The 27,097-nt window shown below is 34.4% G+C and overlaps 1 protein-coding gene across 1 annotated transcript in view; it reads right to left on the minus strand.

The window, feature by feature from the left end:
* Ace (Acetylcholine esterase) overlaps positions 1-27,097 on the minus strand; it is a 414,922-nt gene that overhangs the window by 114,614 nt on the left and 273,211 nt on the right. Inside the window, 2 exon segments of the mRNA XM_075291477.1 lie at positions 4,569-4,711; positions 25,171-25,378. Of these exon segments, the coding sequence (XP_075147592.1) occupies positions 4,569-4,711; positions 25,171-25,378 (351 nt within the window).

Genomic DNA, 27,097 nt, shown 5'->3' on the forward strand with positions numbered 1-27,097 from the left:
TAACCTCTGCCAAGTTTAATAAAGACATAGTCAACATTTTTGGAGGTGTTGTAGCAGATGCAATTTGTTCCAATATAAAGCTTCAATAATTATATTTATTTAATTTTATATTAAATTGAATAGACATGTAATTATTATTTATTTTTTTTTAATATATAAAAATAAATTTACTCTTACTGTTAGCCTGATATCAAAAAAGCAATTTATGTCCGAATGCATGAAGTTATAATTCAGTATCCGAAATGGCTCCGTAGCTCGAGCTTTTTCGGATAAAGAACATACACCTGCACTGAAAAAAGCTTCGTAGTTAAACTATCTCTGAATTTACCATTTTTGCAAAAATAAAAGCAAATTGTTGGTTATTTGTTAAATTTTATTATTTTTTTGCGAAATTTTCCACAGCCTAATGATATTTTCCTTTTGCTAAGTATGTCTCAAACATTTTATGACCTAAACATGGGTATAAAGTTCAATGACCGTACGCATAAGTTCAATATGAACTAAAGCAGAAGAAAATGTTCGTGCGATTTCCACAAATACTAAGAAGGAACTACTGTGTGTTTAAAATGGTCATAATTTGGCGCCAATGATCTTTGTCTTTATTTTAGTTCATTTTTAGACCCTGCGCCACACTGTGGAACAGGGTATTGTAAGTTAGTGCATATGTTTGCAACACCCAGAAGGAGACGAAATAGACAGATGGTGTCTTTGGCAATAATGCTCAGGGTGGGACCCTAAGTCGATCTAGCTATGTCCGTCCGTCTGTCTGCGATCAGTTTTAGTCCAATCGACCAAGTTTAGTCCAATCAAATTTGACACAAGTTTCTGTTTTGGGTCAGAATAGAAGCCTATTGATTTTGGAAGAAATCGGTTCAGATTTAGATATAGCTCCCATATATATTGTTCGCCCGATATGGACTTATATGGCCCCAGAAGCCAGAGTTTTACCCTAATTTGCTTGAAGTTTTGCACTAGGAGTACAATTAGTAGTCAAGTGTGGTAAATTTTATTGAAAGTGGTTCAGATTTAGATATAGCTCCCATATATATATCTTTCGCCCGATTTGCACTAATATGACCACAGAGGCCAAAGTTGTACACTGATTTACGTGAAGTTTTGCACAGTGAGTAGAATTCACATAGTAATTATGCATGTCAAATTTGGTTGAAATCGGTTCAGATTTTCCATATAGCTTCCATATATATGTTTTTCCGATTTGGGCAAAAATGGCCGAAATACCCACATTTTCCTTATAAAATCGCCAGTGCTAAGTCGAAAACTTGTTAAAATCGACCAATAAATCATAAATACACTTTTGCGAAGTTGCCTCAAAATTTATTCAGATTTAAATGTTTTTTTTTACGTTAGATTTAAATGTTCCACCCCAGGGTGGAACAGATGGGGTCATATTTAAAAATATGTATATGGGAACAAAAAACCTTTATATAAAAATAGCACCCAACACATTGGACAGATTTGATATGTTATCGAAAATGTGGATCTACAAAGTGGTGCAGGGTATAATATAGTCGGCCCCGCCCGACTTTAGTCTTTCCTTAGTTGTTTCTTCTATGAGAGGGTGTAATTTCGTGAGCTGTACATTATAAAATACACCAGGGCATTAAATTTTCCTGGTTTCAACAACGTTTTGTGGAAATCTCAAAATGTGCAGTAAAGTTTAGAACAATTTTCCCACAAGATAGTTCATTCCTCCTATCAAACAGTTCTTTTTTTTTTCTGTGTATACATTTCTCAGGCCATACGACTCGGCATTTTCATAGAGATTAGCTCAAATGTAATGCCATAAAGAAAAGCGCTATATTTTAATTTTTTTATACCCTCCACTATAGGATGGGGGTATATTAACTTTGTCATTCCGTTTGTAACACATCGAAATATTGATCTCATAAAGTATATATACCCCATAAAGTATATATATTCTGGGTCGTGGTGAAATTCTGAGTCGATCTGAGCATGTCCGTCCGTCCGTCCGTCTGTTGAAATCACGCTAACTTCCGAACGAAACAAGCTATCGACTGGAAACTTGGCACAAGTAGTTGTTATTGATGTAGGTCGGATGGTATTGCAAATGGGCCATATCGGTCCACTTTTACGTATAGCCCCATATAAACGGACCCCCAAATTTGGCTTGCGAGGCCTCTAAGAGAAGCAAATTTCATCCGATCCGGCTGAAATTTGGTACATGGTGTTAGTATATGGTCTCTAACAACCATGCAAAAATTGGTCCACATCGGTCCATAATTATATATAGCTCCCATATAAACCGATCCCCCGATTTGGCTTGCAGAGCCTCTAAGAGAAACAAATTTCATCCGATCCGGCTGAAATTTGGTACATGATGTTAGTATATGGTCTCTAATGACCATTCAAAAATTGGTCCATATCCGTCCATAATCATTTATAGCCCCCATATAAACCGATCCCGAGATTTGGTTCTGGAGCCTCTTGGAGGAGCAAATTTCATCCCTGTGAGTTGAAATTTGTGGATGACAGTCTTTCGTAGAAGTTTCTTCGCAATCCATGGTGGAGGGTACATAAGATTCGGCCTAGCCGAACTTACGGCCGTATATACTTGTTTCATTTTAATTTTGTTGATCAAAAACAATGTCGGACTTTACATAATAGGAATGCAATATGTCGCAAAACAGCGAATGGGTAAAGATATCAAAGTAATTGTTTCTTTGTGTGAAAGCTGAAATGTTTTCCTGTATGTTCCTAGTAGGTTCACGGGCTGGCCTACAGGTTTTAACATTTGGTGGCCCCACCTGTATAAAATTTTGTTTTAGATGACAAATAAACCGCAATTATGAACCGATTTCCATGATTTTTTATTTGCTAGACAGAACTGGTAAATCCCTACAAAAAGGTTGCGCGCGTGTGCCAATATTTCTAATAGTTCGTGAGATATGGACTTCACAATATATTTTGTTTCCAAAATTTTAACAAAGTGTGAGCATGTTTCAAACTTAAAAGGGCGAAGTTTTTGGCATATTCTAGTTTTCTCCAAATTTGGACTTTCAAAAAAACAGTTGAATGTTTGAAACAAATATTTAATTAAAAATTTAAAAAAAATTCATCACTCTTTAACTGAATATTTGAAATAAATGTTTAATTAAAAAATAAAAAATGTCCATCACTTCTTTATTGTTTTAATAATTTAATTAAAAATTTTAAAATTTTCAATAATTGACTTAATTAACTTAACCCTTTCTCTACTGATGTCCACTTAGAAGGTCATTCGAAAAAGACACCAAATTCTATTTTCCCACTTAGTTTCGATTTATTTCTCGATGTTATTTTAAAGTAGAGGCTTTCGTCTAAATAAGCTATAAATATTGTCCATATTGGTGAGGTCTAAAATACATACGAAAATTTGAGACAATTTTTTACTGTATGTTTCTAGTAAATGGACATTTATACAAAAACTATAGCTGATATTTTTACGGGTTCTTTTTTGTATTTTTTCTCACACTTTGAAAGATATTATAGGTCAAATAGCTCTTATTTTCGTAAGTCCGTTTGGTCACAATTCAAAAATCAAGTTTTCAGAACAAGCACATATAGCTCTTGAAGTAATTGAAGTAGGCTTTCAAAATTACAATTTTTGTTCTACATGCTATTAGTACAAGTAAAAAAAGAAGAAAAATAAAAGATTTTATCATTAGGTTTATTTCGGTAGTGAAAGTGTTAATGTGTCTATATTGATTTAAAAGTTATTTGTATCAATTAATTTATTAATTGAAAACATTTTCAACTTCAATCAGTTTTTAATTGGAAATATTTTGGTGATATTTTTTTCTGCACACAAAAAAATTTGTTTTCTTCAATCACGAAATTAATTGATCCAATTAACTTTTAATTGATATGTCTTCAATCACAGAAATGATAGTATCACTTAAAAAATTAGTTGAAAGTCAATTAAAAAATTAGTTAATCCAATTAAAAAATGTAATTGATACTATAAATTTTTGTGATTCATTTTTGTTTTAATTAAAAAAAATGTTAAATCAATTAAATGTTTAATTGAATATTTTTCAAAACTCAATTAAGACTTTAATTGGAAATTTTTTTTTTTGTGTGCACAGAATTTTTTTTTCTTTTGATTCAATCACGAAATTTATTGATCCAGTCAATGTTTTAATTCAAATGTCTTCAATCACAAAAGTGATTGTCTCAAACACAATTTTAATTAATTAAAAAATTAATTGATTCCATAAGCAAATTTCAATTAATTTTTAATTGATTCTATTAAAAATTTAATTGATGCTGATTATAAAACTTAATTAATTCATTAATTAAAAATATAACTAGTTTTAAACACTTTCTCAACTGACCTAGTATATTTTGATTAAAAATAAAACAGTCTTGCGAGTTTGATTAAAATGTTAATTGTATCAATTAATTTTTTAATTAATTGGCTGAATGTTAATTTTTTTTATTAATTGGCTGGAGCCGATAGGATTCGGCTCTGCCTATCTTTCTATCCCATACAGTTTGTTTCTAACTTAGCGATTTCTCTGTTTTAAATGCTTGGCTATTTAACTTACCTGAAATATGATGGCTTCTCGTTCCGCTTGTGTGGCTTTGTTGAAAATGTTGTTCATTATTTCTAAATATTTGTCGCGTGGCAATGAAGTCGCATCGTCTTTATCGAAGTAGTCGATGAAATCGTAAAGTAGAAAATATGTGCCTGTAAATAAAAACAAAGGTTCATGAGATATAACGAAAATAGCTTAAGATTTACATTACTACTAATATGCCTTGGTTAATGGTGAGACCTAATAATATTTTCCAAAAAAAAAAAACTAGAATTGTTATGCGGTAGCTGTCAATAATCCGATATAACGTTTTAAAGAGGATCGATGTTTCGGAAAAAACATCGAAAAGTATACAGAAATTTGCGACACCAAAAACTCGAATTTTGAAAGATTTGAAAAGTCAAAAATACTTGAAAAATATATTGAACATAAATATAAATGTAAAATTTAGAGTATATCATTGCATACGTTTGTATATTCATTTCGCAGAGATGCATCAAACATGTCGAGGTTCGATGATAAAGTAAACAATGTTCGATGACAATGTTGCAACATCAATGTATTTGCATATAAAGGGTGATTTGTTAAGAGCTTGATAACTTTTTTTTAAAAAAAACGCATAAAATTTGCAAAATCTCATCGGTTCTTTATTTGAAACGTTAAATTGGTCCATGACATTTACTTTTTGAAGATAATTTCATTTAAATGTTGACCGCGGCTGCGTCTTAGGTGGTCCATTCGGAAAGTCCAATTTTGGGCAACTTTTTCGAGCATTTCGGCCGGAATAGCCCGAATTTCTTCGGAAATGTTGTCTTCCAAAGCTGGAATAGTTGCTGGCTTATTTCTGTAGACTTTAGACTTGACGTAGCCCCACAAAAAATAGTCTAAAGGCGTCAAATCGCATGATCTTGGTGGCCAACTTACCGGTCCATTTCTTGAGATGAATTGTTCTCCGAAGTTTTCCCTCAAAATGGCCATAGAATCGCGAGCTGTGTGGCATGTAGCGCCATCTTGTTGAAACCACATGTCAACCAAGTTCAGTTCTTCCATTTTTGGCAACAAAAAGTTTGTTAGCATCGAACGATAGCGATCGCCATTCACTGTAACGTTGCGTCCAACAGCATCTTTGAAAAAATACGGTCCAATGATTCCACCAGCGTACAAACCACACCAAACAGTGCATTTTTCGGGATGATTGGGCAGTTCTTGAATGGCTTCTGGTTGCTCTTCACTCCAAATGCGGCAATTTTGCTTATTTACGTAGCCATTCAACCAGAAATGAGCCTCATCGCTGAACAAAATTTGTCGATAAAAAAGCGGATTTTCTGCCAACTTTTCTAGGGCCCATTCACTGAAAATTCGACGTTGTGGCAGATCGTAAGTCTATTCATGATGAAATGTCAAAGCATACTGAGCATCTTTCTCTTTGACACCATGTCTGAAATCCCACGTGATCTGTCAAATACTAATGCATGAAAATCCTAACCTCAAAAGAATCACCCTTTACAAACGTGTCAATGTAAATTGTAAATATATATGTTTGATAATATATTTCTGCACACAGATGCTTTCTGGTTTTCTGCAATCCCCAACAGAAACCGTTGCATGCATTGCTTAAGTAATGGGTTCGATATGCGATGATGTTGCTTAGGCTTTGATGCTGTGTTGAGGGCCAAAGACAATAAACTCTAGGAAGATAGGAAATTGGCTACTGAGGAGATCAAACCATTTACCGTGTTAGTTTCATACTCAAACCAAACGCGTATACCACAAGTATTGACATACCATTAAAATGCAAATAAAAAGAAATTAAGTGCACGAAATAAATTTCCATAAAGGGGAAAATGTAATTTTTTTGTTGTTGCCTGAAATTAATCATTGTTTCATTAAGAAAATTAAGTTTTTCATTTAAAAAAATAAAAACAAAAAACTAATAAAAAAATTTCAAACATGTATGGAATTAACATGGTAGGGAGCCACCGTGGTGCAATGGTTAGCATGCCCGCCTTGCATACACAAGGTCGTGGGTTCGATTCCTGCTACCACCGAACACCAAAAAGTTTTTCAGCGGTTAGGTTAGGTTAGGTTAGGTTAAAGTGGCAGCCCGATTAAGATTCAGGCTCACTTAGACTATTCAGTCCATTGTGATACCACATTAACTAAAAGTACCTATTACATATGGGCACTTCTAGTTTTAACCGCTGAACCTTCTTGATTATTTTTCTTTGTTGAACCAACCAGATTGTTCCAAAAATATTAGCAGACTGCTTAAGTTAACGTTTTCCAGATCCGCCAGTAATCTGAAGCTATATGCTCCTAAAAGTTGCTTGCGCTTTACACAAAATGCAGGACACTCACACAAGAGGTGTTTAATTGATTCTTTTTCCTCCGCATCATGACAGCTCATACAATAGTCATTATACTTCGCGCCAATAGTTTTTGCAAAATCTCCTATCAGGCAGCGACCCGTTATAGCAGATATCAGGAGTGATATCTGACGTCTCGAGAATATTAGCATATCTAGTGTGCGGTTTAAGTTGAAATGGGGCCATATTTGCTTCGTGTCGTTACAACCCTTGCAATTCTCCCATCGAACATTTGCCATCATAACAGCCTTCTCACGCAGCATGAGCTTGCAGGTAGCTAGGGGCATACCAACAAATTCTAGTTCCCCTGGAATATGTAAGGTAGTCCCTAGCCTTGCCAACTCATCCGTTTCGCAGTTCCCCGGTATGTTCCTATGGCCAGGCACCCATATTAGGTGAATATTGTACTGCTCAGCCATCTCATTGAGAGATTTGCGGCAATCGATGGCCGTTTTCGAGTTGAGGAACACAGAGTCCAAGGATTTTATTGCAGGTTGACTGTCTGAGTATATATTAATGCCCACATTTTTTGGAACATTACTTCTCAGCCAATTCGCCACCTCTCTTATTGCTAATATTTCAGCCTGCTATTCGAAGTTCCAGATCTTTAGAATATACTCCGAAACCCACTTGGCCATCCAATTTGGAGCCATCAGTGTAGAAATCTATATATCTTTTATTCCCCGGGGTCCGTGTACACCACGCCTCACTGTTGGGAATTAGAGTCTCAAACTTTTTGTCGAAAAGTGGACTCGCCAAAGTGTAATCCACTACGTTAGGCACATCTGGCATTATTTTGAGGACCGAACTGTGACCGTAACTTTTTTCCGACCACAGCGATAGCTCGCGCAACCGCACAGCCGTTGTTGCAGCTGACTGTTTGGCCAAAATGTCTAAAGGCAATAGATGCAGTATGACATTAAGGGAGTTTGTTCCTGTCTTGCTGAATGCACCTGAGATACACAAGCACGCCATACGCTGAACTTTATCTAAACCTGCCGGTTGCTGAAGTGCCGGCCACCAGACTACAACACCATATAGCATTATAGGTCTAACCACTGCCGTGTATAGCCAATGTACAATTTTTGGTTTCAGTCCCCACTTTTTCCCTATTGCCTTTTTGCACGAGTATAAAGCTACCGTTGCTTTCCTCGCCCTTTCTTCAATATTAAGCTTAAAGTTCAGCTTCCTGTCCAAAATAACGCCAAGGTATTTTGCACACTCCCTAAAGGGAATTTCAATACCCCCTAAGGAAATGGGCCTAACCGTGGGAGTTTTGCGATCTTTGCAGTACATGACTATTTCTGTCTTTGCAGGATTTACCCCAAGACCATTATCTTTCGCCCATTTCTCAGTCATCCGGAGGGCTCTCTGTATAATATCTCTAATTGTTGATGGGAATTTTCCCCTGACTGCTAGCGCCACATCATCTGCGTATGCCACCACTTGTATCCTTTCTTTTTCTAGGGAAACCAGAAGGTCGTTTATAGCAACATTCCAAAGAAGAGGTGATAGAACTCCTCCTTGAGGAGTGCCTCTGTTCACATACTTTTGTATGTTTGCTTGTCCTAGTGTGGCTGAAATACGTCTCTTCATTAGCAGTTCGTCTAACAGCCTGAGTATACATGGATCAACATTCAGAGTTGTCAGTCCATTTAATATCGAGCTCGGATGGACATTATTGAACGCCCCTTCGATGTCTAGAAACGCCACGATTGTGTATTCTTTGACAGATAGTGAGCTTTCAATAAAGCTGACTAGTTCATGTAGTGCGGTCTCAGTAGACCTGCCCTTCGAGTATGCATGCTGTCGTTTCGAGAACAAACTTGAATCGATGCTAGTTCTAAGATAGATATCTATCATCCTCTCCAGAGTCTTAAGTAGGAATGAGGATAAGCTGATTGGTCGGAAATCCTTCGCCCTCGAGTGAGAGGCTTTTCCCGCTTTAGGTATGAAAACGACTTTTGTTTCCCTCCACTTTCCTGGGATATATGATAAGTTGATACATCCTTTATATATCACCGACAACCAGGGGATAATTTTGTCAGTTACAGCTTGTAACTCCGCCGGAGTAATTCCATCAGGTCCAGGGGATTTGAATGGTCCAAAGCTATTTAGCGCCCATCTTATTCTAGTTTCCGATACAATTTCCTCGACAGGAAACGACCGCTGAGCAACTGTGGCACCGCCAGTACATGGTTCAACCGTCTGATTTCCAGGAAAATGTGTGTCCAATAGTACCTCCAGCGTCTCCTCACTGGACGTTGTCCAATTGCCCTCCGATGTTTTAATGAAACCTGGAGCGGAGTTGGTGGATGCTAGAACCTTCCGTAGTCTGGAAGCCTCGGACGTATTCTCAATACTGCTGCAGTAAGCATTCCAAGAGTTATGCTGAGCCTTTCTCAGTTCTCGCTTGTATCCTCTCAGATTCTTCTTGTAAGCGTCCCAGTCCTCAGGGGCTCTGGTGGACTTTGCCTTGTTAAAGAGCTTCCTGCAGGATTTCCTCATATTACTTAATTCCGTGGACCACCATGGTGGTCGATGTTTCCCCCTTGGCTTTCCTCTAGGGCATGCAGCTTTCAGTGAGATGTTGAAGGCCTTAGTAATCCGCTCCACTGCGTGTTCGATATCTTGCACATTTCTCATAGTTGTCTCTGTTATTTCCGGTATCATCATATTGAACGATTCCCTATACCTATTCCAGTCAGCTTTCCTAACATTTGGCGGAAATATGATCTTGGTGATATGAACATCAAATTTTAGGGAGCCACCGTGGTGCAATGGTTAGCATGCCCGCCTTGCATACACAAGGTCGTGGGTTCGATTCCTGCTACGACCGAACACCAAAAAGTTTTTCAGCGGTGGATTATCCCACCTCAGTAATGCTGGTGACATTTCTGAGGGTTTCAAAGCTTCTCTAAGTGGTTTCACTGGAATGTGGAACGCCGTTCGGACTCGGCTATAAAAAGGAGGTCCCTTGTCATTGAGCTTAACATGGAATCGGGCAGCACTCAGTGATAAGAGAGAAGTTCACCACTGTGGTATCACAATGGACTGAATAGTCTAAGTGAGCTTGATACATCGGGCTGCCACATAACCTAACCTAACCTAACATCAAATTTGAAACTGATGTAGCGATGATCTGAGAAGCTGTGTTCACTTAAAACCTGCCACTCAGATATCATTTCATTCAGTTCTTGCGAGGCCAAGGTGATGTCCAAAACCTCTTGCCTTTTTCAGCGGTGGATTATCCCACCTCAGTAATGCTGGTGACATTTCTGAGGGTTTCAAAGCTTCTCTAAATGGTTTCACTGGAATGTGGAACGCCGTTCGGACTCGGCTATAAAAAGGAGGTCCCTTGTCATTGAGCTTAACATGGAATCGGGCAGCACTCAGTGATAAGAGAGAAGTTCACCACTGCGGTATCACAATGGACTGAATAGTCTAAGTGAGCCTGATACATCGGGCTGCCACATAACCTAACCTAACTAACATGGTAAATGCCACATTTGGTATGACGCAAGCTAATTTCCTATCTCCCTAGAGTTTATTGTCTTTGGTGAGGGCAACGATGAAGTGGGGGGGGGCAAGCATAGCAAACGTTACAAACAAGAGAAACTATGCATTGATCTCTGCTAATGAAGTAATCGATGATCAGTAATGCCGATGATGATAATGAAGTTTTGCATGTGCATTAATGAAGTTTTGGTTATTTGGATGAAATTGCCGATGGTATGTTGATCGATGGTTCTGAGTGTTATATGGGTTGACGAAATGCAAATATTTTCGTCAACAGTCTATTTTCCAAATTTGTAAAAAGTCGATAAGGCAACTTTTTGCTTTTTGTTACAATCCTTAGCCTGCCCACTCCAATGGCTGAATTAGAGAGTTTTCGAAAAAAAACATAAAAATACACCAAGAAAAAAGTGCCTTCGGAACTAAAGGAAAACATGTCCATCAATTTAGTTTAGCCAATTTATTTCCATTAAGTAAAATTTTTGTTTAAAATAGAAAAATTTAATTGCTTCAGTGAAAAAAAATCCTAAACTGAAAGCTGTTAGGAATAGTTCATTAACTAGAATAAGGCATGGAATTTTACTAATACTGTTTTCTTCGCTGGTTATAAGAATTTACTACTGAACAAGAAAATTTTATTCACTGATAACAAAGCATTCGTAAAAATAAACAAAATATGAACTTAAACCAAGTTTCCTCAAATTTAGTAAAATTTCTTATAAAATGATAATTCTGACTTCCTTTATTATAGAAAGCTTATCATACATACGAATAACACTTGGCATAGAAAAATATTTTAGTTCATTCGTACTAAGAAGTATTCAATCCTTTAAAAACTTAAGGAGTCACACTTGCCAGAATATAGGAAATTTTCCTATATTTCTTTTATCTACCTGTAATCGATAACTGTCATCGATGTAATCGGTATGTTTGCGCATGGGTTGTTTTTTTTAGTTGGAATCGCGTTGTTATGGTATACGGAGCAATTGTTAAAAAAATAATATAGTAAAATAATATAATAAATAACAAATAAAATATATAAAATATTTGTTATTTTAAATTAATGAGAAAAAATTATGTTCGTGATGGTGCATAAAGAAAGAAAACAGAATAACAACCCCTTCATTCGCCTTCATTTTGGAATCTTTAATTAACAGGTAACATTCAGTGACGCTAACCTTTTGTGAAAAAATTGGTTTATGGTTTTTTATATTTGTAGGTATTGAAATTGTAAAAGGAGGACAAACTCGTTACGCAGCAATTTATTAAAAGTGAAAGGTGCAAGAAGAAGAAAAAATGCGTGGAATAATAAGCTAATATTTCAAGGTCAATCGATGCTGTTAATTCTTAATAAATATATTTAATATATTAATATAACGTGTATTTTATTGGAGAAAAAATTGCCTATATAAATAAATAAAATTTTATTTAAAAACGAAGGTAAGCAGTTCTAAGTTTGAAGTAAAAAGGTTTACCACAAATATGTAAGATTTGTCCCAATGAATGAAAAAAGTTCAATAAAATCATTCCATATATGAATTCAATTCAGTTTAATTTTTTCATTCTGTAATATAAGGGTACATAAATATAGGAAAATATTAACTAATATATGGAATGCATTCTACCTAATTTCAACGAAAATCACATATTTCGACAAAATAAAAATGTTTTTGGCGCTATACGAAGTTCAACTTTCTTCACAATTAGTTCATTTTAACTTAAAGAAGGGGTCACTTTTTTCTGGGTGTACTTTCGATTTCTATCACTTATGTTTTAAAACCAAGCCACTAATGTCGACACCTTAATATTATCTTTCTATACATTTTGGACATCAAAACATTTTCCGATTTCATTTCAGTTAAGCTTACCAACCTGAGCAAAATACAAAGGCTTCTCTTCGCCTCCAAATCAAAGTGAATGACATTTAAAATGCACAACAGTCCTTAATTTTTCGTGAACATTGTTTTTTGTTTTTATCGTAAAAGTAATTTTCCACCTTTGGCATTCTTTCTTCCTACTTCCTTGTTCTTTCCGTTCTTACTCTATGAGATTCACTTTATTTCCGTGTAATATCCCCTAAAGCTTTTGTGTTTGTGGAAAATTCGTTTTTTTGTTTGTTTATTTTAGGCGATAGAGAGAAATAGAACCGAAAAATTTCGTCACAAATTTTGTGGTGACAAATTCTCTTTTGTTTCCTATTTTACCATTGTTTCACTCTTTATGGACTTTGTTTAACATTTTTGCTTTGGGGAGGAAGTAAATGTTTGGCCCTTTCAATTACATTGCACATGGGCTGTTCATTTTTTTTTTGCGCCATCGTTGTCAGTTTTAAGTTCAAGGTCGTCATGGTGGAATTTGAATTTATTACAGCCAAAAAAGGTTTTGGTAGGAGGACAATACACAAGCCTTGTGCACAGGTAACAAAGTAAACTTTTTATTGGAAAAATGAACTACCTCGTGCGAAAATGTTATTGAATTTTATTCCATTTTTTCTACGATTTATTGTTAAAATAGCGAGAAAAACTGTTTATATATAATTGTGTATATTTGAGGATGAAGGTGTCCTAATTTGGGGTGAGGACCCACACTGTTAGAAAAATATGTTTTTCATATGTTCCGATATAAACAAAATGTGTTTCGGGCACAATTTTTAAACACAATATATTTAAGTGCAAACATGTAATGTTCCTAAACTAACACAAAATGTTTGGGACACATATGTTAATATGTTAGAATATATTATGTTTGGGGCATGAATGTTTCATAAAAATAATATGCGTGAATGTAAACATATATAAATTTACAAATTTCGAGTAAACATATATATGTTGTGATACTTTATTCAGAGAGCGACAGAGAGAGAGAGTTAGTATAGAGAAAGAAATAGAGATGGAAACCGGGAGGGTTGAATAAAAAGATATCAACATAACACAGCGAGAGAATGAAATGAGAGCAATTTCTGTGAAACCGCTTGTATGTTGTTTCGGAAAACTGTTTTATAATATGGCCAAAAATTTGGTATGCTTAAGTCTAAATATTATTTAATTTGAATAGTAGATTGAGTATTCGGAATAAAGAGAATAGACATTCGGAACCAAGAAAATAGACATTTGAAAAAAACAGCATATTTGTATTACAGAAAAAGATGCGAAGAACTCAAAAATTTCGTGGAAGTTAAAAATATGTGAGGGAATGAACACAATCTTCTTTGAGGAATTATTCCAAGCATATACTATTTTTGGACTCAAAATGCTTCCAAACATATAATATGCTCACATAAAACAAACATATTAATGTTTCGGCGGTATCCAATAATATATGTGCTTCCTGCAAAATATGTTTGGAACATATGTTAGAGAAGCGATTTTTTATGAGGGTGCAGAAAAATACTGGTAATACTCGAAAGCCAGAATCCCCGACAGCTTTTTTAGGAAGTTACTACACTGAAAACAGCATGCCCCGTTCCAAAGAACAAATTAAAGAAACAATTCTCTTTAAAATTTAAGTTTTGCGTATCCTATTCTGGGCAACAAAGTTTAATTTATTCGCTTTTTTCAGTTTTTTTTGTGCTATCAGAGCTCTTTAAAATCATGTTAACCTAAATTAAATTTCCAAATTCGGACCCGACTATTAGTAGAAATTATGTTTTGTTTTAAGTAAAAAAAATCTTTAAAATAAAGTGTTAAAGAAAATCTCCTATTTTTAAATGTTTTTTTTTTTGCTTCATAGTACAGATACAAAAAATCAACAAATTTAAAGACGATTTCACTAATTTTGAAGAGTTTTTCATATTTATTACGGCCAAATTTCTTTCATTTTAGGATACCCAATTTTTAAACTTTATATCAGAGAAATGCGACTTTATGCTAAGCAAAATTGTTTTCAGTGTATATTTACCATTAATTTCTGTCCATGACGAATACTGTTAATGGTGGAAAATAATTTGTTTTAAAAAAGCTGGTGGAAATCGACTACTTCAACATCTTGCCAATAAAAACGAGGGCTTCTATGCGAGAGTTACAATGAAATTGCACTAGTTTACAAAATAAATTTTTTCAAGTACATTTGATTAAAAGTGACTTTACCTATGTATTTTCATCTGCTAAATTCGAAAATAAACGTTAAAATTTTTTTATGAAACACTTTTTGAGATATCCCGTTTTTTTAGTTTTTCGTCATTTTTCACTAGACAAATCATATCTCGAGCTAGAAAAGCCCCATTATATTTCAATTAAAAAATTAATTGGATCATATTTCGTGATTGAAAAAAAATCTTTTTTGTGTGTACATAGAAATTTGATAAAATATTGGTTCAGATATGGATATAGCTTCTATTTGTACCATGCGCCAACTGTACTCTTTGAGAAAAATTGGAAGAAAATCACGGTGAAACTCTGGCCTTTGGAGACAATTATGTGCACATGTGGTAAGTGATATAAATAGAACCAATTTTTATCAAATTTGGCATATATTATTACCAAAATTATTATCGGTCTAAATATCTTCCCATAAATGTATTTGTTTCAAAGAAGCCTCATCTTTGGCTCGAAATCATTTCCAAAATCCTTAGAAAAGGTCACAATCTTCCAAGTAACCTACACAGAAAAAAATTTCACGAAAAATTTTCCAATTAAAATTTTAATTGAGTTTTAAAAAATATACAATTAAAAATTTAATTGATTCAACAAATTTTTTAATTGAAACAAAAATCAATCACAAAAATGAATAGTATCAATTAATGTTTTAATTGGATCAATTAATTTTTTAATTGACTTTCAATTAATTTGTTAATTGATACTATCATTTCTGTGATTGAAGACATTTCAATTAAAAAATAAATTGGATCAATTAATTTCGTGATTGAATCAGAAAATTTTTTTCTGTGCAAGTCAACTGTTTTCGGATGCACATAGGACATTATCACCCAGCAAACAAAAATTGGAAGTTCTTCTAAAGGTATATCTTTAAAAGCACTTCCACAAATGTCCTCCCAAAGATGTTCTTTACTTTAACTACACAGGAATTCTTTTAGTTCAATTTTTGTAACCTTTTTTCATACTTTTAATGGGTAATTTTAATTTTTTTGCTTCAAATAGATTAAAAACACACTGAAAAAACAGTGAACCCACCAGAAAGAAAACTTTTGATTAATTTTAGAAAATTTTGAATATTTTTAGAAAATGTTAACTAAACAGTATTACAAGCGCTGGTATCGCGCCGATATCACAAAAATATTTTTCGACAAATTCAAGTAAATTAGACATAAATAATTTTTTTCATTTTTAAAGAAAATTTTGTAGTTTGAAGGAAAAAAATGGAGTTCAAAATTGCAAGAATGTCTTTAGTGACATACGAAGTTCATAATGGACGCTTTTGTAGTAAAATTTACAAATTTGAAGAAATAATGAACTATTTTATGACAAATACGAATTTAGTAAATCTCTGTCCTTAACTTGTGTATAATTTTTTCCCGTCTTTTAGTTCATTTAACTAACGTACGCAAAAAATTATTAGAGTAAATGAAACTTTCACCAAATATAATAAGTTCACGAACTAAAATATAGTTAGATTAGCTTTAGTGAAATAGTGAGTTCACTTTTTTTGAGTGCAGAGAAAGAATTAATAAAATGGAACAAATTATTCAAATTTGTCGATAAAAATGCTAAATCCATTCCAAAAAATTGCGAATTTTTGAAAATATTTGGGGTTAAACGTTTTTTTATGTAATGCATAATTTTTTATGTAATGCATAAAAATTATAAAAATTATTTATTTGGCAAAATATCACAAAATTTTTCAAACCCCATCCAAAAGACTGAATTCGGATCACAGCTTAAGAAGTGATGGAAATTCAGTGCTACAGCTGTTGAAATGGTGGACATTCGTTCTATGACATGTTAAATTCATCGCTTCAGCGCCAATTTTGCACCACTTCCGGATCCAAAAATAACATTTTCACTACATTTTTGGCGACGCTTTTTTTTTTGCTGGGCAGTTATTTCTTTATGACATTCATGGTTAAAACTTAGAATCCGCTGTTCCTTTTTCTAATGGGTTTCAGATTTCTTGGTTTACAGATTAGTTTTCTTTTGAGCGTCTAGTAGTTGGAGTTCTCATTAGTTTGTCCTGAAATTTTATATATGGAATCCATTTGATGATTGTTTATAATATTGAGAAGCCAAAGTTATTACCCAGTTTGCATGAAAGTGGAGTCTGATGACAAATCTCAAGTCGTGAGATTTGTTTAGGTGGAGTTACAAACACGGTGGCCACAGTTGGAAGAATTCTACCAAAAGTGGTAGATTTTTTACTGTTTGGCAGATTGGTAGAATTCTTCATGTTTTGGAACATTTTTCAAAACATTCCTCTCCAACTAAGAGGTACTTCACAAATTGTCTCTAGAAAGAAAGTTTTGACAAAATTTTCCATAGAAATAAAATTTTGGCAAATTTATCTATAGAAATAAAGTTTTGACAAACATATCATATTATAGACCGATATCATGTACACAATTTCAACGGCATCGGGTTAAGTTAACTCCTTCACCAGTGTAGAATATATTTATTTATTTATTTATTTGTATATTTCTACACAGCAAGACAATGTCTTATAATTATAGTGCAGATTTCAATAGTTGAAATAATATCCATCTTAATTAGGATTACAATAATTCATATTATGGAAAATTTTATAAAAAAAAATTGAGGAAAAACATTTCTTTTAAATATTAATAATTTATATAATAAATAATTTTTGAAAAGTAATATGTTATTAGTATTTATAATAATATCGAAGAAAAATTTAACATTTAAATGCAAAGACGTGATAGTATGTAAATAGAAGTTTATGAAGGACAAGATAGATGTAAATTAATTCCGATACAATTGTAGTATTCGCTTTTTAAAAATAAAGGGGTTGCTGATGCTTTGTATGTTGCTCGGTAATGTGTTCCAAAGACGTATTGTACTGATAAAGAAATGCCATTCGGAAACAAGACATCGACGCCTAAATGGTATTATTTTTCTTCCTCTGGTTGATCTTGCGAATCTCAATTTGTAATACAAGTTATCCGGTGTCCGTTTTACTATAAGTTTCTGCAAACATATCAAAGCCTTTGAATTGAGGAGAGTCTGAAAACTGAAACCATACAGAGAATTCGCTAAATGTGCGACCCGTTGTCGCCTATTCAGTCCATACACATAACGGATGATGCTATTGAAGGCAACATTTAACCTCCGTAGACTCCCCGAGTCACAATTAGCAAAAAGTTCACAGCCATAAATCAGTCCTGGTACTAGTAAAGTTTTCGCCAAGAGAATTCGTATGTTCAGTGGCGTATAGGAGTGGCTAAACCACAGCGCTCTTAACCTAGCATAAGTCTGGCCCGCAGCAGAATTGACATGATCTGTCCAACTAAGTGAACTATTGAAAATAACTCCTAAATTCTTCGCTCTGGTGACAACATCTACCTTCTGACCATTTATAATAATATCCGGCGCATGTGGGTGGAAATGCTTGTTCCTGTGTATTATAAGGCATTTCGATTTAGTAGGGTTCAGCAATAATCCGTTAGCCTTCGCCCAATTAAATACACGGTTAAGATCATAGTTAAGCCTCTCTACAGTGTCCCTGATACTGCTAACATTGCCGCTCAGGAAAACCTGGACGTCATCAGCATACATGACAGTCTTGCAATGCTCTAATTGTAGGGGGAGATCGTTGGCATATAGTGAGAATAATAACGGACCTATAATGGACCCCTGTGGTACACCCCTATATACAGGTAGAGGTCCCGATCTATCGCCTCCACTATAAACTGTTTGAATCCTGTCCTTAAGGTACGACGTAATCAGGTCCAATGCGGTTGATGAGAATTTAAAGAAACGTCTCAATTTCATGGCCAGATTTTGATGATCAACAGAATCAAACGCTTTTGAGTTGTCCAAAAGTACAAGAAATCCAACTTTGTTGTCATCAATATCTCCTCTCAACGATTCTGAAACCTCCGCCAGGGCAGTGATGCAACTATGGTCCGGGCGAAACCCAGACTGCCTACCAGTCAACAGTGACTCCCGGTAATGGTATTCTGACATCTGAGAGTGCAATATCTTCTCGAAAACCTTAGACAAGTAGCTGAGTATAGATATGGGACGGAAGTCCAAATTAAATTTGGGAACCGGAATGATTTTCGCATGTTTCCACATACTTAGCTGTGTATATTATGCCTATTGGCGAGATTTAATGGTGAACTAAGGTTCGTCAAGACACTGAATGTTTTGCAATAACAAGGAACTTAGGTTCATGCAAAACACCAGTGCTTGGTTGTTGAGTGGAACTTAGGTTCCAAAAAGATCAAAGAAATTAAAGTTGGAAACTCTAGCAAATACACCAATTTGCTCCGACGAAATATTCCCGGCAACCCACACACAATGGACTGAATAGTCTAAGTGAGCCTGAATCTTAATCGGGCTGCCACTTTAACCTAACCCAAATTAAAACCAGGTGGTATTTCGTGTCACTTACATTTATTATGTTTGAGATACGGGAGAGATTCCTACGGGAGACGAGAGGCAACGATGTGATCAAGTTGACAGTCAAGCGGCAAGAAGAAGGAGATTTCCTGTTTTACATGACAGGAACCCTCTTATAAAATAAGAGCGGATCAAAAAGATAAAAGGAGTTGCCAATCGTCATTACAAAAATCTTAATTCAGTGTTGTATTGTTCTTAATTCATTGCTTTACAAACTAGAAGTGATTTTTATAGAACTATACAATTCAATTCAATACATTTCAATTCAATAAATTTCAATTCAATACGTTTCAATTCAGTACAATTCAATAAGTTCAATAAAGTTGCATGAAGACCAAACTGCGTTCGACAACCAGACTGTGGAAGTCTATTCTGAGGTTCGGTTTATATGGGGACTTAAATATAATTATGGAACGATATTTTTGACATGATTGTTTGAAAGCATATACTGACGAAAAAACACAGATTTTTATAATTTTTGCTGAAAACAAATGGACTAAACTAGATTAAATAATATTATCCCATTCTTAAGAATTCCTAATTCCAAGCTATGTTATTTGCGATCCAAGTTCTTACTATTCCCTCACAGATATTATGCCACATTTATCGGTAATCCCAACGCTTTGTATGTTAGCCACTTATTATCCCATTCGTGCCAGCTGCCTAGTTTTTGTTCCATCCACCATTATTATTATCTCTTACCAAACTCATTATTCGTTTGAAAAAATGAAAAAAATATTTGCCTTTTCACTTTCATTTATGATTTGTTTTGTTACAAATATTGAAAGTAAACATGAAAAAGTAGGTGACATTCTGATGACACTCATGACTTAGTAGCCGACCCTTTTGATTGCAACCCCATTAACCTCGTTGGGTAAGAAAACAAAGAAAGGAAATGGAAACGAAAACGAAAAGACTTGGCAATTTCGATTCAGTTCAAGTACAAAAAAGGATGCCTTTTTTGTGATGACATGAAGCCATCCACTTTTCATCCCCATTAGTAAGGTTATAAGGAGTTGGTGAATCCGGAAGGGGGAGGAGGGGCGAGGAGGTTAATCTACATTTTTCTTTATGTAAATATTTATCTTTTGTTTCCATAATTTTGTTGAGTTTCTTGTTATGAAGGTCTGTTCATTCGTTTTTTTTTACTCTTGAAATTTGTCACGTAATTAATTAGCATCAAAAGATTGTAAAACCATAAAGAAGACCCCGAACTCTTTGGCCTAAATGGGGTGCTAAAGGATGTGCAAAAATGGGTAAAGGTACTGGATAAATTTACACTAGTTGACAATAATTTCGAAACGAAACAATTTTTGTTGATTATTTATGAAGTGGACTTTGAAGAAACGACATTGCGCAGAAATTTTGAATTCTTCTAATAGCAACAACTATACAGGGAACATAACAAGAGAGGAACTTAAAATAACGAAAATATTGCCTAATCACTGCAATGCAACACACAGCAACAAAATCCTTGGACTCTGTGTTCCTTAACTCGAAAACTAAGCATATTTTAAGGTCCTATAGATTAAGATTACTGGGGGAGCTGGAAAATACTAGAGTCTGCTAATGTTTTGGTTGGTTTGGATTCAGGTTGTTTCAACAGAAGGAAATAATCGGGTGGGTTCAAAGCCCAGCAAAAAAAGCGTCGCCAAAAAAGTAATGAAAATGTTCTTTTTGGATCCGGAAGTGGTGCATAATTGACGCAGAAGCGATGAATTTAACATGGGCTTCTCATAGGACGGAAGTCCTCCATTTCGACAGCCGTTGCACTGAATTTGCATCACTTCTTTAGGTGTAATCCGAATTCAGTGTTTTTGATGTAAATTAAAAAATTCTGTTATATTTTGTCAAATAAATAATTTTTATAATTTTTAATGGATTCTAATGCTTGTTGGAAACGTTTGACCTCAAATATTTTCAAAAATTCATAATTTTTTCAGAATGAATTTAGCATTTTTTTCGACAAAATTTAAATGATTTGTACCATTTTATGAATTCTTACTCTGTTTTTAACCTATTTGAAACAAAAAAAGTTAAAATTACTCACTAAAAGTATGAACAAATAAAGTTATAAAAAATTGAATTAAAAGAACTTCCTGGGTAGTTAAAATAAAGAACATCAATGGAAGTGCATCTTCTGGAAGTACTTTTAAAGTTGTGCCTTTGGAAGAACTTCCAAATTTTTTTGCTGGGAGGTAATAACTAGAAGTGCCTATTGAATAGGTATTTTTATTTATGTGGTATCACAATCTATCTAAGTGAGCCTGAAATAAATCGGGATGCTACTTTAACCTAACTAGAATTTGAAAGCCTATTTACGATTTTCCATTTTTATAAAAAATAAACAAGCCCAGCAAAAAAAGCGTCGCCAAAAAGGTTATGAAAATGTTCTTTTTGGATCCGGAAGTGGTGCAAAATTGACGCAGAAGCGATGAATTTAACATGGGCTTGTCATAGGATGCAAGTCCTCCATTTCAACAGCCGTTGCACTGACTTTGCATCACTTCTTTTGGTGTGATCCGAATTCAATGTTTTGAATGTAAATTAAAAAGTTCTGTGATATTTTGTCAAATAAATAATTTTTAATAGACTCTGACGCTTGTCGGAAACGTTTGACCTCAAATATTTACAAAAATTCACAATTTGTTCAGATAGGATTTAGAATTTTTTTCGACAAAATTTAAATTATTTGCAACATTTTATGAATTCATACTCCATTTTTAACGTATTTGAAACAAAAAAGTTAAAATTTCCCATTAAAAGTATGAAAAAAAAACAAGTTATAAAAAAATGAATTAAAAGAACTTCCTGAGTAGTTAAAATAAAGAACATCATTGGGAGTACATCTTCTGGAAGTGCTTTTAAAGTTGTGCCTTTGCAAGAACTTCCAAATTTTTTTGTTGGGAAGTAGGTACAACCGCACAAAGTTCCGCTAAACACTTATTTATGTGGTATCACAATCTATCTAAGTGAGCCTGAAATAAATCGGGATGCTACTTTAACCTAACTAGAATTTGAAAGCCTATTTACGATTTTCCATTTTTATAAAAAATAAACAAGCCCAGCAAAAAAAGCGTCGCCAAAAAGGTTATGAAAATGTTCTTTTTGGATCCGGAAGTGGTGCAAAATTGACGCAGAAGCGATGAATTTAACATGGGCTTGTCATAGGATGCAAGTCCTCCATTTCAACAGCCGTTGCACTGACTTTGCATCACTTCTTTTGGTGTGATCCGAATTCAATGTTTTGAATGTAAATTAAAAAGTTCTGTGATATTTTGTCAAATAAATAATTTTTAATAGACTCTGACGCTTGTCGGAAACGTTTGACCTCAAATATTTACAAAAATTCACAATTTGTTCAGATAGGATTTAGAATTTTTTTCGACAAAATTTAAATTATTTGCAACATTTTATGAATTCATACTCCATTTTTAACGTATTTGAAACAAAAAAGTTAAAATTTCCCATTAAAAGTATGAAAAAAAAACAAGTTATAAAAAAATGAATTAAAAGAACTTCCTGAGTAGTTAAAATAAAGAACATCATTGGGAGTACATCTTCTGGAAGTGCTTTTAAAGTTGTGCCTTTGCAAGAACTTCCAAATTTTTTTGTTGGGAAGTAGGTACAACCGCACAAAGTTCCGCTAAACACTTTCATGCACAATCGAATTACTTGGGTTGTGGTAGCAGTTGCCGATGGAAATGTTTCAAATCTGATATTTATGAAATAAAGCTGTGGTTGAACTTATGATTTAGTTTAATAACTAAAACTCCTTTATTAGTTTTTATACCCTCCACCATAGGATGGGGGGTATATTAACTTTGTCATTCCACATTGAACATTGAAATATTGCTCTAAGACCCCATAAAGCATACATATTCTGGGTTGTGGTGAAATTCTGAGTCGATCTAAGCATGTCCGTCCGTCCGTCTGTTGAAATCACGCTAACTTCCGAACGAAACAAGCTATCGACTTGAAACTTGGCACAAGTAGTTGTTATTGATGTAGGTCGGATGGTGTTGCAAATGGGCCTTATCGGTCCACTTTTACGTATAGTCCCCAAATAAACGGACCCTCAGATTTGGCTTGCGAAGCCTCTAAGAGAAGCATATTTCATCAGATCCGGCTGAAATTTGGTACACGGTGTTGGTATATTGTCTCTAACAACCACGCGAAAATTGGTCCACATCGCTCCATAATTATATATAGCCCCCATATAAACCGATCCCCAGATTTGGCTTGAGGAGCCTCAAAGAGAAGCAAATTTCATCCTATCCGGCTGAAATTTAGTACATAGTTTTGGCATATGGTATCTAACAACCATGCAAAAATTCGTCCATATCGGTCTATAATTATATATAGCCCCCATATAAGCCGATCCCCAGATTGGGCTTGTGGAGCCTCAAAGAGAAGCAAATGTCATCCGATCTGGCTGAAATTTGGTACATGGTTTTGGTATATGGTCTCTAACAACCATGCTAAAATTGGTTCACATCGGTTCATAATTATATATAGCCCCCATATAAACCGATCTCCAGATTTGGCTTGCGGAGCCTCTAAGAGAAGCAAATTTCATCCGATCCGGTTGAAATTTGGAACATGATGTAAGTATATGGTCTCTAACAACCGTGCCAGAATTGGTCCATATCGGTCCATAATTATATATAGCCCCCATATAAACCGTTCTCCAGATTTGACCTCCGGAGCCTCTTGGAGGAGGAAAATTCATCCGATCCGGTTCAAATTTGGAACCTGGTGTTAGTATATGGCCGCAAATAAACATACCAAAATTGGTTCATATCGGTCTATACTTATATATAGCCGATCCCCAATTACACAAAAATTGGTCCATAGCGGTTGATAATCATGGTTGCCACTCGAGCCAAAAATATTCTACCAAAATTTTATCGATCAAAATTTTATTTCTATAGAAAATTTTGTTAAAATTTTATTTCTATAGAAAATTTTGTTGAAAGTTCATTTCTATAGAACATTTTGTCAAAACTTTATTTCTATAGAAAATTTTGTCAAAATTTTATTTCTATAGAAAATTTTGTCAAACTGAATTATATACGTATTTAATCGGGCTTTTTTAATTTAATATATACCACGTATGGACTTAGTTACAATTTAGAAGACGGTGTTAGGAGGTTTTAAGATACCTTGCCATCGGCAAGCGTTACCGCAACCCAAGTAATTCGATTGTGAATGGCAGTGTTTAGAAGAAGTTTCTACGCAATGGTGGAGGGTACATAAGCTTCGGCCTGGCCGAACCTACGGCCGTATATACTTGTTTAGTCTGGTTTAGTCAATTAGATTAAAAAAATATTTATTGATATTGAAACTTTTCTTTCATAAATTAATATCTTAATAACGCTGCAAAAAAGCGTGGCCAAAAAAGAAGCGAAAATGTTCTTTTCGGGTCCGGAAGTGGTGCAAAATTGGCGGAGAAGCGATGCATGTAATATGAACTTGTCATAGGACGAATGTGCATCGTTTCAACAGCTGTTGCAATGAATTTGGTGTGATCCGAATTCATTGTTTTAAATGTGAATTAAAAAAATTTGTGATATTTTCCCAAATAAATAATTTTAACAGTTTTTATGATTTTTAAGGAATTCTAATGCTTGTTTGAAACGTTTTTCCTCGAATATTTTCAAAAATTATCAATTTTTCTATAATGGATTTAGAATTTTTGTGGCAAAATTTGAATAATTTGTACCATTTTATTTACTCTTACTCTTTTTTTGTAAACTGTTTGAAAAAAAAACTAACAATTACCCATTGAAATATGAAAATATGAATTAAAAAAACTTCCTTTGTATATAAAATAATTAACTTCATTAATAGGACATTTGTGGAAGTGCTTTTAAATTTGTGCCTCAAGAACAACTCCCATGTTTTTTTTTGTTGTTGGGAAATGTGTGGAACTACTTTTAGTTGCTTTATTATAAATTAATTGTCGAGTTATTTTGATCTAATCTAATTTTTTGGATTCATTTTTATGAAATAAAACATTAATTGAACCTTTAAGTCTATAAACTTTTAGCAAGGGGGTCTATACCCCCCCCCCCCTAGGAAAATTGTCTAGCTACGCTAATGAGTTTATTACGCCTGGCATCAAAGTTAATACATTTTATTATAAGAAATGAATTATTTAGGACAATTTTTTGAATATAAATAATTTCAACTTACCCTCATCTTTTACATTTCCCATTAAAATATCATAGCCTGTTAAATCCGCTGTTTTGAGCAGCGTCATTGGATCCGCTGGCAGAAAAGCTCCATCAATAGTTGGAGCTGATGGAAAACTCAAAATACCCGAATATGAGTTCCATTGTTGTACCGATATTGTTTTTGCGTCGACCGAACGCATACACGCCATAACGGCTTGGGGATTTTCCTGAAAGTAGAAAATATAAATAGAATCACATATAGACTTAAAATATATTTAAAAGTGATATGAGTTTAGCGAAAAATAGAATACAACAACAACAACCGATTTCAATGTCTTTCGGTGGCTACGTTCGTTTTATTGGTTAGGGGCCCGTTTGCATTATGAAAATATACCCCAATATTTCGAATGAAAATTAACCCGATTTCCTCATTGGCATTATTGTTCTTTTGTTGATCCTCGTTATATTGCATCCGATTTTTATTTTGCGTCACTGGTTTTCAACCCTGTTATCCTATGGACGGAGTCCAAAGTGAGCCTTCGCAAGCGTAAAGTGATATGAATGCCGAGCTTTGAGACAATGGGTAGATTCAAAGTGGGTTAACGCAAACTGAAAACGATAAGGGTGTCCTTAGCCGGAGTTTAAATATTAGCCATATGGAGATCGGTCTTATGGGCCCAAAATATTTTTAGATTTGCAATTTCAGGCAAATCGGAAAAATATTGCAGTGTCTATTTATGGACTTAAAATACCAAAGGCAAGAAAGAACGAATCTGTACAAAATTTTATAATACAGCTCCGCTATTTAAGGATATAATGTGATTATAACAGACAGACGGACGGACATCATTAGACTGTTGTAGAATTTTTCTCTCATCAGGAATATATACATATACCGTAGATGCTCTGTTTAGGGAAAATCCAATTTAAAGAAAGTTAAGATTTCCTTCGTTAAATGACGAAAGGGACCTGTCTCTTTGGCTTACAGGTAGACAGAAGTATACTCACAGATTCTAGTTCCCCAGGAATATGTTCCTGTGGCCACGCACCCGTATTAGGTGACTATTGTACTACACAGCCATCTTTTACGGCAGTCTATGGCCATTTTCGAGTTAAGGCCGGTACTATGTTCATTATTGCGAAAAATTTTTATAGAAACCATTATTTCTCACATAGAAAGCGGTGTTTATTTAGGTAACAGGGAGCGCTATTTAACAGGGAGGGATATTGAATTAAGTTGGTGGTTGCTGCTTGCTATTACAAAATTAACATTTTATTTTTCCTTGGGCAATTGAGGATCCTTTGTATATATTCGGAACAAAAATATGATCCGTGTTTGCGTTATAAACCCACACAAATAGTTTCAATAAATAAATTATTTCTTAATTCACATTGCAAATGGCGCCATGCTATAAACGTCAGTTTTTCAACTCGAAAAAAAAACAAAGTACCACAAATGGAAAAATTTCGCTAGTTTTTCGCATTTTGTGGTTTTGTATGGAGTTTCAACGGGAAAACTGTAATGTTCACGACCAAAAATTTGGAAGGAAGATGGATTTTTAAATAAACTTTCGAACCATCATAGAATAAAGAGAGAAGTAGGACTGAGGGAGCCTTTTTTCGGTAGCAACAGTCGGGTGGGGGGTTCGGGTCCTTTCCTCTCTAAACCTCTTATTCATTACGTGAATTATTGTTATAGACTCCCTTTTTATTTAGGAATGAAAACAAACTACAATGGGCAAAATATGATTGGAAACAAAAAAAAATAAGTACCGGTCCGACCCCAATCATAACAAAAATGTAGGTATGCAAAAGGCACTCTTTGAAACATTTGAAATGTGTTTTCCTAGATCGAATTGGAAAACTAGCCTCATTACCCTCACCAACCAATGTTTTGCTGGCTAAATATATTTCACGCAAAACCCCTAACATTACCCTTTACTCAC

This window comes from Haematobia irritans, chromosome 1 (assembly GCF_050003625.1).
Source record: "Haematobia irritans isolate KBUSLIRL chromosome 1, ASM5000362v1, whole genome shotgun sequence".
In the NCBI taxonomy this organism is placed as follows: domain Eukaryota; kingdom Metazoa; phylum Arthropoda; class Insecta; order Diptera; family Muscidae; genus Haematobia; species Haematobia irritans.